The sequence below is a fragment of the Elaeis guineensis genome, chromosome 5, assembly GCF_000442705.2.
Source record: "Elaeis guineensis isolate ETL-2024a chromosome 5, EG11, whole genome shotgun sequence".
In the NCBI taxonomy this organism is placed as follows: domain Eukaryota; kingdom Viridiplantae; phylum Streptophyta; class Magnoliopsida; order Arecales; family Arecaceae; genus Elaeis; species Elaeis guineensis.
In genome coordinates this window covers 10,580,628-10,595,694 of record NC_025997.2, presented here as the reverse complement: position 1 = coordinate 10,595,694, position 15,067 = coordinate 10,580,628, and the positions used below count along the sequence as shown (strand labels likewise).

General features: G+C 37.7%; 1 protein-coding gene across 2 annotated transcripts; it reads left to right on the top strand.

The window, feature by feature from the left end:
* The first annotated feature begins 5,091 nt into the window (after positions 1-5,091).
* LOC105044880 (protein LURP-one-related 8) lies at positions 5,092-6,767 on the top strand. Of its 2 annotated transcripts, none has more exons than XM_010922945.3 (2): positions 5,092-5,437; positions 5,965-6,767. In XM_010922945.3, exons 1-2 carry the CDS (start codon positions 5,174-5,176, stop codon positions 6,343-6,345), a joined length of 645 nt encoding a protein of 214 aa, XP_010921247.1. In that variant the 5' UTR covers positions 5,092-5,173; the 3' UTR covers positions 6,346-6,767. The 2 variants fall into 2 exon arrangements, with proteins under 2 accessions (XP_010921247.1, XP_010921246.1); XM_010922944.4 differs by having other exon boundaries at positions 5,878-6,767.
* The last annotated feature ends 8,300 nt before the right edge of the window (positions 6,768-15,067 follow it).

Here is a 15,067-nt window from a genome sequence, read left to right as displayed (position 1 = left end):
AAATTTATATTTGTGGTGAAATCGCCCCAATGACCACAAAATAATAATCTATGCCTGGGATCTAGTCCATGCCTTCAATGAATTTTATCACTCCACCTTTTCTTATTCCGTGACTCAAAAGAATTTGATGTTGTAGCCAAAAGAGAAGACATACGGAAACTTGCAAGTCATTTCTCCATCTCTCTTGTCAAGCAAATTTTCAATCTTTATATTTTTTTATAAATAAAATTTATTATACCATTCTAATAAAAATATATTCATGATAATTAAAAAATAAAATATATAAAAATTTAAAAAATATATCTAATAGAATAGTACAAAATATTGTTTCGGTGTAACTGGCTACGTATGTCATCACCCAATCAGCCGTACTATTAATTTTTTTAAATATAAATTATCTTATAGAAAATAGAGTAGTGGCTGTTCTCCAGCAATCCTCTATCAATAGATGGGAAATGGTCTTAAAGAATTCCTCTTAAGAATAATATGCGTAGCCCTCAAATGTCTCATCTTATATGTCAATCTTTTATGTATAACACGTAACTCAACCATTTATACCATCTTCTTAAAAAATCTGACACCATCTGCTGCTTCTAGCATATTGCTAGCATTTCTGAAAACAAAGCTAGCCCCACCAAATTCATCTCTGTTTGAGTTTCAAGAGCAAAAGCCAATTTAATTTAACTTCATGTAAGTTTCTACTTGCTAATCGGAGAAAATCGGATCCAGAAGGCCACATTCATGCAAGGTGAAACTTCTTGGACAGCGTGCCATAGAGAAGCCTCTCAAGTCTGCAAAAGTTTCCTTCTTTTATATTGCATATGATTCTCCATGGACCCGCGTGCGGCCGATGTCCAAACTAGAGTAGCATCCATCATAGCGGCATCCCTTTGCTTCACGCTACCAATTCTTTGTCTGCAAGGACATCGCCGACATGTTGCATCCCAAAAACTTGGGTGCAATAATACCATCTTATTTAAGCTCCCCAGACAATGACTAATAGCCATTTTACCTTCCAGAGTTGGAAGAGTCATGACCGTTGAGTGCTCGATCTTCTCATCATCTGTTCATCGAAAATAAATATTTGCAAAATAAAATTCATACTAATCGAAGTTATCTCCGACGAAAATCCTCCGATGCTTAAGCCAGAGAAGAGAACCGGACAACAGTCGAATGAAAACGGAAACAGAGCTCAGCGTATCAAGGATTAGCTTATCAAAATTTGTTGCCTTATCCTTTTTTATAAAGTAGATCATCGTAACTGCCGGATATGATCCCGCATTTAACGGCGTAGAATTATAGGACGGTAATCTCATAGTGAGTTATTAATCTCCATAAATTACGCCGCGATATCAGTGGAATAACTATTCGTGATGGTTATGATATATTTGAATGAGTCGGCCGATTGTTCATCGAGAGTCGGTTGTTGGTTAGTAATTCTGAAATACCGACGGTCGAAGTAGTCTGTTATCTGTAGAGTTCGAACATCGACCGCTTACTGATCTGGATCGATAAAAGGGATTCGATCGGTCGGTTAAAAGTAGTATCGGCCTGCTCAGCCGACATATAGTCGGTAATCGCTTTAGAGTCGTCCGTTTATTTGGTGGATCAGAGTCGGACGTTGGTTGGACTGTTTCGAAGATTGATCGACAAATGAGGGCCAATCGATTTTTCCCAATAGGTATATATCCAAATAATTTTAAGTTTTTTCCTTCTTACTCATTTTGTTTTAGGCTATGATCCGGCGGATGGTAGAAATGAAATAAAGACCATGCCAAGAAAGGATTTTTGGTTTAGCAGTACATTGGAGGTCGACCGCATCCGAATAATGTGGCCACAGATTACACGGACACTGAAAATGCTAGACTTGAATTTCGAGAACTTAGATTGGCAGTGGCACAAAAAGTAGTTGTGCAGTGAGTAGGAATGAAAATTGGAGATAATTTGAAAGTTCGGGGTTTAAGTAATTGTTTTAATGTGCAATGGCAAATAGGGATGGTTGAGTCAATGTTATCCCTTTTTCATGTCGAAAATTGATTGTCTTATTTTAATTATTATGAAATGATAAGTGTTGCCGTTAAGAATCGATTTGGCTCAAGCTGACCATCTGGAGCTGACAACGAGAGACAATGGATGGCAGCTTAGAAACTTTGGAAGCTGGTCAGAGAGCTGAGAACCATTGAAGAGGATAAGATCAGTGCTTTGATCTCTATGAGCTCTTTGAAATACCAAATGCAGAGAAAATCTATTTATCATAATTTTTTCAACTAGAATTTTCCAATGCTTAACTCAGTTTATCTTTGTAGAACAGAGTAAGTTCTAAAAGAGGTAGTAGAGGAAGATGAAGATAGAGATCAAGAAGATAGTGAAAAAATAAGTAGAAAGTTGGAGTTTGTGTGGGAGAAGAGCGAGAGAACTCTATAAGTTTAGGAGAGCTTTAGTCCCTTTAAGATGTTGCTTGGCCAGAACTTCAAGAGACTCTCGAGTGGATCTCCACTGACAGAAGTTTTTTGAACATACAAGATAATGAGCGACGAACTCAATGACTTGGAGGATTTCTCTAGAGATTGGTTAGGATATTGGAAGACTTTCAAGAACTTAGGCTTTGGAAGACGTGTTTGACTAAAAAAGACCTATCTAGATGGCCTCTGGGGAAGAATTTGTAGAAGTGATGGTCGGAGTTCATTGCACTTAGGATGTCCGAGGGAGGTTGGTGATAAATATTTCGCACATCTAGGAATTTGTTATGATTTGATGAGATACAGATCTCATGGTTAGGCCATTCCATCATTATAGATTTGTTAATGGATTGGATTCGGGTCGGAACCTAGATATCTAGATCTGGATCCGATCTTAGTTACTGGTATCGGATCCGGATCCGAATATCCGACGGGTCTAGTCTTGAAGTACCAGATTCGGACCTTAATGGGTACCGGATATCTCGATCCGATTTCGGGATCCGAAACTCATATTTAAAATCTGAAAAAAAAAACTTAAAAATTATACAATAACCTAAGAAAACATCTGAAAATTATACAATCATATGATCATACAAATAAAAGTATAAAAATTATTCAAATTCAACAAGTAAAACTCCAATTAAAGCATCCAAAAACATAACAATATATAATTATAATAACAACATACAATTATAATATATATATATATATAAATATAATTCGGGTCCCGAGTCTGTCGGGTCTAGATATTGAATATCCAGACCCTATCCGTTTACATGATGGTTTATCGGATCCGGATCCGAATAAATGGGTCCAATACTAATACTAGACCTGGATCTGTCAGGTAAATATCCGTGGGTCTCGAATCTGGATCCGGTCCATTAACAGTTCTACACCATTATAAGCTAGCTGTCACAGAGTGAAAGAAAATTTGAATTTCTCCATATGCCCTCGAATGGCGATGTGGGGGGAGCTAGTTGATCGAGATGAAGGTCTTCATGGCTGATCTTTGTTAAGCTCCAATTAGTTCGTAATGCCATATCAGATGGGTTGAATCCAAAGTGTATCTATAGATATTTGGGTGGAGTTAGCTAATGCAGTAAATCATATACAAATATTCTTTCCTCTTTGGGTGAACACATTTATACATATTCGTAGGGCTCAAATTGAATTAGATACCGATTGGACACTAGTATATCTATATTTATATTTATTTTATTTGATAAATATAGTTACATATACGAATATTAATCGGACGTAAAAATTTATATTTATATTTATTTTAAATAAAAATTGATACAAGTCGAATATTGAAAGTATGGATATAAATATAAATATAAATTGGACAAATAAACTTTATAATCATATAATTAAAAATATAGCTAAATGAATGGTAAATCAAATTAATAGCATATTAACGTGGTTATATATATTTTTTAAAATTTCACAGGTGCTATATAAAATTAAATAAGGTAATAAATAGAATTGGATATTTTGATATGGATTGGATAGTTGCCTATCCATATCCATGTCTATTTTTTTTAATAAATATAGATACGGATACTGATATTAATTGAATATCTAAATTTTTATCCATATCCACATATGAAAATGGATTCAACGAATATTATCTGATTCACTTTCATCCCTACTGATTCCTTATCTTTACAGATAAAATTTAAAAAAAATATATAAATAAAATATATATAATTATATTATATTGATTATTAATTAAAATTTGGCTTTAAAATATCCCTAACATTGTGAGTGAAGAATTGATTCTTGCAACTCATTTTATATTTTTACTTTAGAAATTCATCCTTGCAACAACCATATAAAACTCCAGCTGAATGACAAGCTAGTGGTCCACTTAAAGAAATCAAATCTAAGAATATTAACCATCACTTGCAATGAATTTTTGGATACATGCAACAAGTGCCCCCAATTTATTATTTTTTAGAATAATTCAGCCATGTTGATGCACATAGCTCCTTTTTTGTTAAATTTTTCTTTCTTAGGGTGAAAGCTGATGCAGAGCTAGCTACTCTAGAATACAATCAAGCTAATATTGAAAAAGGAAAAAAATTCAAATTCCAAAGGCCTAATCAATCGTTTCAGTAAAGTAATAAAATATCTCATCACCAAACATTAGCATGTAGCTATTAATTTTGACTTCTTATCTTTCTCGCCTAATTTTTTTATAATTTTTAACAATATCTTATCAATATTTAATTAACTTGGACTCTTAACCAACTTCTAATGGTCTTTATAAATGGATCCAGGCCCTCCAATAGGAGCTGTAATCATGGTGACGACGCGCCCACCAAGCCGCCCAAAGGCCTATGGCTATCCCCATCGCCCTATTATACACCATAAGTCCCTTTCTAGCTGCCACGTGGCTCTCTAAGAGCCACGAATCCCTCTTACCTTTGAAGCAAAGAAATACTAATCCACACCTAATAATCTCATTATTAAACCCCCGTAAACTCCCAATGTAATTAGTTTAATCCCCTCTCGACACCACCCCCCAGCTGCGGTGCACGTGCAGAGTAATTCTGACCTTCTCCAAGGGCATTTTCGTCCACCTGGGGTATAAATACGAGCGGCACAGCTCTTGCTCGCTTCCATCACCAAAGCTCGGTAAAACAAAATAAGCTCTCGTCCTCGTCCTCTTCTTCCAGTGTCCGGTGACCGGCGAACGAAATCCGGTGGAAATGACGAAGGTACACCCGAACGCCTCCTCCGTCGAGGCCTCCCTCAGGGAGGACTTCTCCGGCATATGCTGCGGCGGCGGGGTGCCGGAGACGGCGGTGCTGACGGTGTGGCGAAAGTCGCTCCTCTTCAACGGGAACGGGTTCACGGTCTTCGACGCGAAGGGCAATCTCGTCTTCCGAGTCGATAACTACGCGTCGGGGAATAAGGGGGAGATCGTCCTCATGGACGCCGCCGGCAAGCCGCTCCTCACCATCCGGCGAAAGGTAAATCCCGTCGCCGATCTCCGGATCTGAAGAAACCATTAAACGAGGATAATAAAGATCTCACATGGTTGAAGTCTTGATGGGTCTGGTTCTATTTTCGAATATTTATTAGAAATATATTTTATTTTTCTTCTTAATTTGAATATGAGAAATCGATTTCGGTGATTTAAGAGAATGATAAGGTCGAACGAATTGGTCCGTAATGTTTCTATTTTTAGCAACTTTTTCTTTATCTTTACAGCGCTGTTTCCTAACCATTTTCTTTATTTTTCTAATTTCTGAGCAAATTATTGATTATTCTATTTTTTTTCCAAAAACAAGGAGGGAGATTTGTGGGGAACGTAGACTTGTTTTCGTCTAGAAATTTTCTCCGATATTTATATTTTTCTTAAGTCTGCAATTGGATTCAAAACGGCTGAGAATGAGTGAAAAAATGTCAGGGTTTTGATTCAAACGAAGAAAGAGACGTAATAAAAAAACTCGGCGACTTATTTTGGATCTTGACTCGGTGGTGTTCTCGCGTGCAGAGGCTGAGCCTGGGCGATCACTGGCTGATCTACGACGGCGAGGAGGCGGCGAACCCGCGGTTCTCGATGCGGAAGCACGTGAACCTGCTCCACTCCAAGGCTCTGGCGCACGTGACCCCGTGCCACGGCGGCGCCAAGAGCTGCGTCGGCACCCGCTACGAGATCGAGGGGTCCTACTCGCAGCGGTGCTGCGCGGTCTACGACGAGCGGCAGCGGCAGCTGGCGGAGATCAGGCGGAAGGAGGCCGTCGGAGGCGTCGTCTTCGGTGTCGACGTCTTCCGCCTCATCGTCGAGCCGGGCTTCGACGCCTCCGTCGCCATGGCCATCGTAATCCTCCTCGAGCAAATGTTCGGCTCTCGAGGTTCACTGCTCAGAGGCTAAAAAAGCTTCTGGATTGGAACTTGAAAGCAGTCTCTAAAGCTCTGATCCTCTCTGTTTATATGGTGGCTACTGCTGTTGTAGAGATGGTAGAATGAAGTTTTCAAAAAGAAAAAGAAAAAGAAAAAAGATAGGTCTTAGGTGAGATGGGATGAGATCAGAGAAGGAAAACAAAAGGAAAAGACAAAAAAAAGGGAAAAAAGAAACTTTTTTTTGATGCTTTGGTGCTGTCTGGTTTGCCGAGGAAGAACTTTGGGCGTGTCGTCAGAACGAACTGTGAAACTATGGTGCCTTTAGTGGTGTAGGTCTTTGTTTATAATGAACCGAGCACTAATGAGGGACATAATGAATAGTTATACGGTGTAAATAACAGTGTTCTCCTTTTTTTTGGGATTTCAACACTTTTCTTTCTTCCTTCTTATCAATCTGTTCTCCGAAAACTATAAATATTAAAGGGAAAGGGCCAAGTAGTAACGTTAATTGATTAAGAAAAGAAACTTTGCTGCTTTTCTCTTCAATTAACAATGAACGATTTGGATGGTAGTCTTCTATAAAATTTTGCGATCCATGGTTTGAATCCACACGCCGTGAGTGCTTCATGAACTAATGTCAGCTAGCACTGACTCCAGAATTCATGGTTGGTAATTTGATATGATTTATCATATCTGATACCCTTGAAGTCTATTTAGAAGATCCGGCGCGGTCTAATTCGTGACTGGGACCTCTGGGGTCTAGTGTAACATGGACAGGTGAATTGCTGAGAAAACTGCGTGGTCGAATGGGGTGGACCTCTCAATGATTGCTTGTAAGAAAGATTTGGGGACGAAAAAATTTGGACTTTGAGGGAAGAGATAAATATCTGATGATTGTTGTTGGCAGCTGGTTGGTGATGGTTAGACCAGTGGCAGTCGGCACAGAGCTAAGAATGGAAGAAAAGGCTTGGTTCCCACGAGATTCCCCTTGTGACGGAGACGAGCACAAGCAGTTGAAGGAGATCTAATAGCCTCATGAATCATGCCCTACATGAGGAGGTTTTCTCCGTGCGACATCTATTTCGTCATGACGCGGTTGCAAGCTAGGGTGCCATCAAGCCATTTCCGATACTCTCAAGCCACTTCCGTTGTTTCGGTCCCCCTTGTTTCTTCTCCTATCCCTCTCGTCCTTCCAACTCTCTCCTCAGTCCTCATAAGACTATTGGTGAACTTTGGTCCACCCGTCGTCCCTCACCATTGGATAAAGCCATGGGCAGGTCCGTATCAAAATCGGGCCTGGTTGAAACAAAGTTGGGTCGATGATGGTAGTTCTTAAGGCCAACTCTCTCTCTCTCTATCTCTATCTCTCTCTATATAAGAAGATTCGTATCCGATGAGGACAACTGCAGCCTCAAAAATCAGAATCAAGAAGCTCTTTAAACAGCCATGTACTATTTTTCTTTCGATAAAAGTATTTTAAATTTGGTTGCAGGAATTAATTCAAAGAAACGTCACCACTTGAATCCAAATTCGTGACAAATATAATGAGCAGTATGCTAGTTCTTCAGACACCCAATTAGAGGAAGAACGTGTGTATGTCCCTTCAAATCGGATGCTGTTCTAGTGGGAAGTTAGCTGTCTATCTATCTTTCCATGTTTTTGGAGAATAAGCTGAGAGACGTTATTGACATTCAATTTTTGTAGAGATGATTCTATTTTCACAGTCACGCCTAAGGATACAATCACTCCAAGCCGAATAGTTCATGACTTTGAGTTCGACTTCGACTTGATTCAAAATATCCGGATTCTAAACTTGACTAAAGATCAATTCAAATTTGATCGTGACTCAATTTAAAAGAAAAAAAAAAAAAAAAAAAACTCCAGAGCAATTCAACTCAAATATCAACCGAACCACATTCAAATTGAAATTCGACCTCAAATTTGAGCTTTGATCATAGCTTAAAAATATAGCTAAAATCAAATATAACATAATATTATATTTTAAAATATTAAATTAATAATATATATTGTAAACAAATTATAATATTATTAAAAATATATAAAGTCAACTACGTTCATAAGTTTTTATATGAAGTATTCTCATTTGAGCTCAACTTAAAAAATATTCAAATTATTTGAGTTCGGTAATAATCGAATCAAGTCAAGTTTGGATTCAAGTTGAGATTGAGCTTGTAAGCTTCTCGGTTCATTTTGCATCCTTAAAGCCTACTCTCTCTCATTTTCTTATTCTTCTCATATTTTTTTATTTTCATATTAAAGCTTTTCTCTCAACTTCTCTCTACCATGTCCTCTTAAGATTCTCGCCATCGAGTGAAATTAAAAAAAAAAATTATATACAAAATCATGTTACAGTCTTATTGGAAAGATATTTATATATCACTACTAATAAAAAAAAAAATCTATCATTCATGTTCATCGTTCCGGTATCTTTGAGGCTTAGCTGTTTAAGCTATAACCAGGTTCGGTCAAATATAGAATAGGTCAAAAATGTATTAACTCAAATTGATCTATCTATTAAATCAATCAAAAATCTGAATCTTAATTTGATCATTTATTATATAGATAATCAAACTTAATTTACAATAAATTGGATCAAGTTAAATTTTGTCAAATGATTTAAAGAGAATGCTACTTCGTAGCCTATGAATACACGCCCTAAATGTCCGGCTCCATCAAAACCGAATGGAGGAGTTCTGTAAAGATTCCATCTTTATTATATATTTAATATTCTCATATTTTGCTTTTTAATATATCCAACAACTTGTCCAGGTCAAAATTATCTCAGAATGCTGTGTAAGTTATTTCCTTGCTTTTGTCCCATTTTCTGGATGTGGTTAGCGTTGATGCCAAGAGGACCCATGTAGGGAACCGGACTTCGTGCGTTTCGGAAGCAGTAGCTGCACGATGCGTGCCAATGACTAACACCAACGACACGGACTTCTAAGGGCGCAGCACTGCGGTGTGGGCACTCATCAAATAATACGCCCATGAGCGAACCTTGTGACGCAGGCCGCATGCATTGTTTGATGAACGTCCATCTTCTTCTGATAGCTGTCATTAATATGAATGCATCGTATTTAATGGAGGATCCATAGAGTGCACTAAAATATCTATTTTGGACTTGGCCCATTAAAATTATGAATAATTCTTTGTGCACCGCGATGATTCACTTACGCACGGGCACGAAGCACGTCATTCAAATTTTTTTTTTTTTTTTTTTCCTTTCAGACCCATGCATGAGCGAACCACCACAAATGATGCATAAAAATTGCACTATCAACGGTGTATAAAAAAATATTTTTAAAATTATATAAACAGAATAACAAAGCACGGACTAGGCTTGTCAATCAATGTTTTTCTTAAATCATAATTTATTTTGCTAACATTCCCATTTGAATGTAGTAATCCACTATGAAATTTCATTAGAGTTGATTGGTGTCATGCTTTGAACCTACCATCCGATAGGACACGTGACTATATTCTTTATGACCCTAAAGAATACGAAAGATCATAAAATTCATGACTATCTCAAGATCCCATAAATATTATTGATTTCAATAAATAATAAATATTTTATATTATCAAATCTTATATAATTTAAAAATTTTAATCTTCCAACTGTCGCTGATGATACTTTACCTAATCAATCTTTTTAAATTGAGATCCTAATCTTAACCAACAACCTGCACTTGTAACTCTGAAAAAAAAAAAAATCAGATATTTACCGCGTGGCAAGCTAAAACCGCAATAGCATGGCCTCCTCCATGTTTTTTTTTCCATAATTTATGAGCTCTTTTATTGGAGGAGCTTGTAGAAACCCACCAGCTTTTTCCTTTTTCTTATAGATATCATAAAAATCGACTTCATGGTTTATAATTTTTTTTTTTTTGAGAGTTTCTTCTTTCTTTTTGGACGTTTTGGCCATGTTTAGCCTCTTCTCAACAAAAACGCCCCTAATACATCGAACAATGTATTTTCTCGCCCTTGACACAAAGTTCGAAAGATATATGGTGCAAAAATCATGCTCACTTTGACGAGTATAACAGGACGGAGAAGACCATTAGAGAAGGAGAGGAGGCGGTGCCAGCAACATTCAAGTGGGCCTTACGACAAAGACAACATTCTAGCTAGCTGGTAGTAGAAAAAAGGGAGATGAAGTTAAAGATTCAGTGTGGATGGCAAGGAGTCTACGAAAGAGTATGATGGCATTCATGATGGAGTTGAAACGATGGGAATGGGATATAGGGGAGGTAGATGGTGTTCTCATGGCTCGTAGAAAGGTAGACCTTGGTGGACGGAAAAAGAAGAAGGTGGACAAGGGTACAGGGGCGGTGGTGGGTGGTGTGGGTAAAAAGGATGTTGAGACTGACAAAGAGGCGACAATATTCTGTGGATGCATTTTGGACTGACGCATTGGTTGCTTCTATTGATTTGAGGGATGTTTTATTTTTTGATTTTGTTGGATGATAATTCGTATCTATAATAAAAAATGACATATATAATAATGGTTGGGGTAAGAGGAAAAGGACATATGAAAGTTATGTTGAGTTTTTAAGGACATGTCACCTATACTGATATGCTCATGCAAACCGATATTTATATACCATCTGCATTGGTATACAATCTACGAGAGGTAAGGAAGGAGAATGATGCAGTAGCCCACAAAGAGAACCTTGATACTTAAAAAGCTGGGGGCGTATATAATTGTGCCTTGATACCTTGGTTGAGAGTTGAAGAAAAAAAGAAATGAAAAAAAAATATTAGTAAGGAGAGAAAAGAAAAGAAAAGAAAGGAAGTATATTTCTTTCCTCTTGATTGAATTTAAAAAAAAAATAATTTTTTTTAATTGAAAAAAAATATTATAATATTTTTTTGTTATTATACCTAAGAAACCTCTCTGTCTCCCTCGAGTGCTTTTCTTCTCCATAGATCTTTGAAAAAGAGAAGCGAAAAGAATACAATCTACATAAGAAAAAATCCCAACTTTTGATTTTTTTCCATCTTTCTTTCATTTTTTTATTTTTTGTATATTTTCTACTTATTTTTCCTTTATTTTTCATCATCCAAAACCAAAAAACCCCTCCGTCTTTCTCAAATGCTCTCTTCCCCTCATATCTCCAAAAAAGAGAAGTGAAAATGAGAAAAAAAATAATCTGATTGGGAAAAAGATCTTACCTTTTAATTTTTTCGATCTTTTTTTGCATTTTCAATGATTTTTTCTATCTTTCCTTATGTTTTTATTAATTTTTTCCGTCCATAGGAGTCTCAATTGGGTAGGAGGCTTCAAACGGCCTTTTTTTTTTTTTTTTTTCATTTACAAAAACCTCAATCATATGTGAGGCTTCAAATAAACTGTAAGGTTGAAATATAATATTACTTTTATTCTTAATTATTAAAGAATAAAATAAAAATTATAAAAAAATTATTAAACTCTCAATTTTTTTTCTCCAAATCTATTTGATTTGGAAAAGAAAAAAATTATAGATTTAAAATGATTTATATTCTCTCTATTTTTTTATTTTTTTAATAAAAAAATTTTTAACTTCTTTTTTTTTCCTTTCATCCTTGTCTCTCAACCAAGATGCAAGGAAAGGAGAAGAAATAAAGGTAGTAGTAAGTCTCAGAGGACATGATTGGTGGTTGCTTGTTGGACCTATCATGAATAGTAGTGGATTTTGGAGGAAGAAAACATTTGCTTCTTAGACAAAGGACACATGAAAAGATGTGTTCGTCTCAAAATAGTAAAGTGGATAGACAGCTACTGTCAAAGTTTTTCAAGCAACTAGAAATTCGTCCTCAAGGATGAAAGATGCTTGCCCATATTGTAGAGGAAGGACATCACCTTTAATGAATTGGAGAACTTCTTTCACCTAAATATCACTCTATGAGAGTACACGGACATGATCTGTAGAGTACATAGATTCTCTTTTGATTAGAGGACTATGTTGTCGTGTAAAAAAAAGAGCATTATTAGTCTCACGTTGGTTGGAGTCAAAAAGGAACCTAGTTTATATAGGAATGGATCATCCTTTTCACGTGAGGTGCCTTTTAAGGAATAAAATCATGAGGCTCAAAAACGACCTATATAACCCTCGAACTATAAGCTGTAGGCCAAAGTGGATAATATCTCACATACTGAGTCATGAGCCCTTGACTGCGATATTGGCACCAAAAGGAGGGCATCACTCTTAATGGACTGTGGGGCTCCTTTCGCCTAAACATCACTCTGTGGGAGTACACAGACATGATCTATGGAGTACACAGATTCATCTTTGACTGGAGGGTTATATTGTGGTGTAGAAGAAAGGACATCATTAATCCCACATTGGCTGAAGTCAAGGGATAATCTAACTTATATAGAAAGGGACTATCATTCTCACGTGAGGCACCTAATGACATATCCGATTTCTGGATTGGACCTCACAAAAATTCAAAGTATCGATTGGACCAAAAGTCTCAATAGGATCAAGATCAAGTGAGATATTCAATCTTCGGATTGGACCTCACAAAAATCCAAAGTTCCAATTGGACCAAGAGTCCCGATAGAATCAAGATCAAAAGTAAGATATCCGATCTTCAAATTGGATCTTCTCAAAAAATATTGAATCTCACAAAATGAGATACCAAAAATTAAAATCCTATCAGATATGCAGAAAATCCGACCTACCCACTCCGAGCTCAAATGAAAAGATGCAGTGGTTCACTTGAACCAAACAGCATGGATTCGTCACCTTGGACAAGCTGAAAATTTTTTTCATGGACTACTTCTTTCATTCGAAGTAATTTCTTTGGACTCAAAAATGAGGAACAAATGTTGTGGGATTTTACCATCCTAGTCAATATCCTCGAAACTCATGCTCAGGAGCTATCGAATTGATAAGAATATCGATGTGAGCCTTGAAGATCGATCTCATAAGGAGGCTGACCTCATCAGGAGGCCGATCTCATAAGAAGGCCGATCTCATCAGAAAGCCAGGGTCATCAGAAAGCAGACCTTATCGGAAGGCTGAGATCATCATTATTTGGGCATGTGGCAGTAGATCATTATCTAAGTTAATGATACTCTCAGGCTACATCAACTTTTAGTCGACTTGACTCTTTCGTATTATCCGCTAAGCGACTGTCCAGAACTACTGGTAAGCAGGACACTCACCTCGCTTATCTGCCGATCTTCTACAATCGAATTAGAACTAATATCGATTTCTTGCCGATCTGATTATCGGCACCAAAGGCATGATGTCCAGTTCAGATAGTTATTGATGTCAGCTATCCCACATCAGTCTATTACTGATATGCCATCAGAAGTATGGATTGTTATCTGACAGCTGTCATCCAGCTCAGTCGTAACCGTCTTTCAGTTATATTCCAACTCATTTGCCGCATGGACAGCCACCCTATGATCTTTGCACAACTGGTCATTCTGTTACAACAATCCAATGGCCTAACAGATGTCTAACGGCCTAACAAATCTCTAACGACCTAACAGTCTTTTCTTAAGGCCTAAGCAAGCTCCCTCTATAAAGGGGGATAAGGTGTTCTCCGAAAGGAAAGTCCAAGCCAAATCCAAACTATGTTTGAACTCACGGAGATAAAATTTTGCTAAAATTTTCATTGAAAAATCAGAATGCTCTCTATTTAGAGTTTATTCTACTTCTCTTCACTCACAAACTCTCACTTCTTGCTTTCTATTTCTCTATTTTCACTACCTATTTTCAAGGCTTCGGCTGACATAAGCATCGGAGAGTCCTAAATCGGAGGGCACCCCATAGTTTTGGGACTTCTTTTGCTGGTTTCGCTCGCGATTCACATCGGTTCAACTTTCAGCTTTCCAGCTCGGTTTAGCACCGTCCTCACCTCCGGAGCCTTGCAGCAACATATGCCAATTTCTCTAGTAGCTTGTTCATCTAGCCCGCCTCATCGGACTAAGTATGATTTTTGATATCATATCACGATTCACGTCGATGCAATTCTCAGCTCTCCAACTTAATTCATTACTGACCTCACCTTTGAAGCCTTGCAGCAATAGATTAGCGCTAGAGGAAAGGCTTGCTGAAAATTTTTAGTGAAAAATGATAAATAAGATAGCACCAATTCATCCTCTACCTGCTTCATCCTCTCCTGGAGATGTTCAGGAGGTCGTCCAACCGCTAGTTGCTGTTGATTCTTAGCAATTCAGTCTCTTGGTACAGTAAGTTCAAGCCCTCACTGTTATAGTACAACAGCTTCAGCGTACCATTGAGCAGCAGCAACGAGAAGCAATCCCTCAAGTGGGTCAATCTCATCATTCCCAGCAACCAGCTCCTCAAAATTTTTTTCACAATCGTGCTCTGGATCTCACTAACCAATCTTAAGGGGTAGAATCATGTTGTAGGGGTTATATCATCTCAGCTAATGTCTTCAGGACTTATACTCGGAGTTCTCGGACTGACAAGAATATCGATGTAAGGCTCGACTGTGGGGCTCATCAGAAGGTCGACCTCATCAGAAAACCAACTCCATCGAAAGACTAAGATCATCAGGAGGCTGACCTCATCAGAAGGCCGACCTCATCAAGAATTAGAAGGCCGACCTCATCAGGAGGCGGACCTCATCAGAAAGCTGGCAGCTGAGCTCATCAGGAGGCCGACCTCATCATAAGTCCGACCTCATCAGTAGGCTGACAGCTAAGCTCACCAGAAGATCGATCTCTCCATAAGTTTGACCTCATCATCATCTAGACACATGACAGCAAA

Coding starts and splice junctions, on each gene's coding strand:
- LOC105044880 (XM_010922944.4), top strand. CDS start 5,174: ATGACGAAGGTACACCCGAACGCCTCCTCCGTCGAGGCCTCCCTCAGG. Junction 5,438..5,877: donor TCCTCACCATCCGGCGAAAG/GTAAATCCCGTC, acceptor AAAAAATGTCAG/GGTTTTGATTCAAACGAAGA.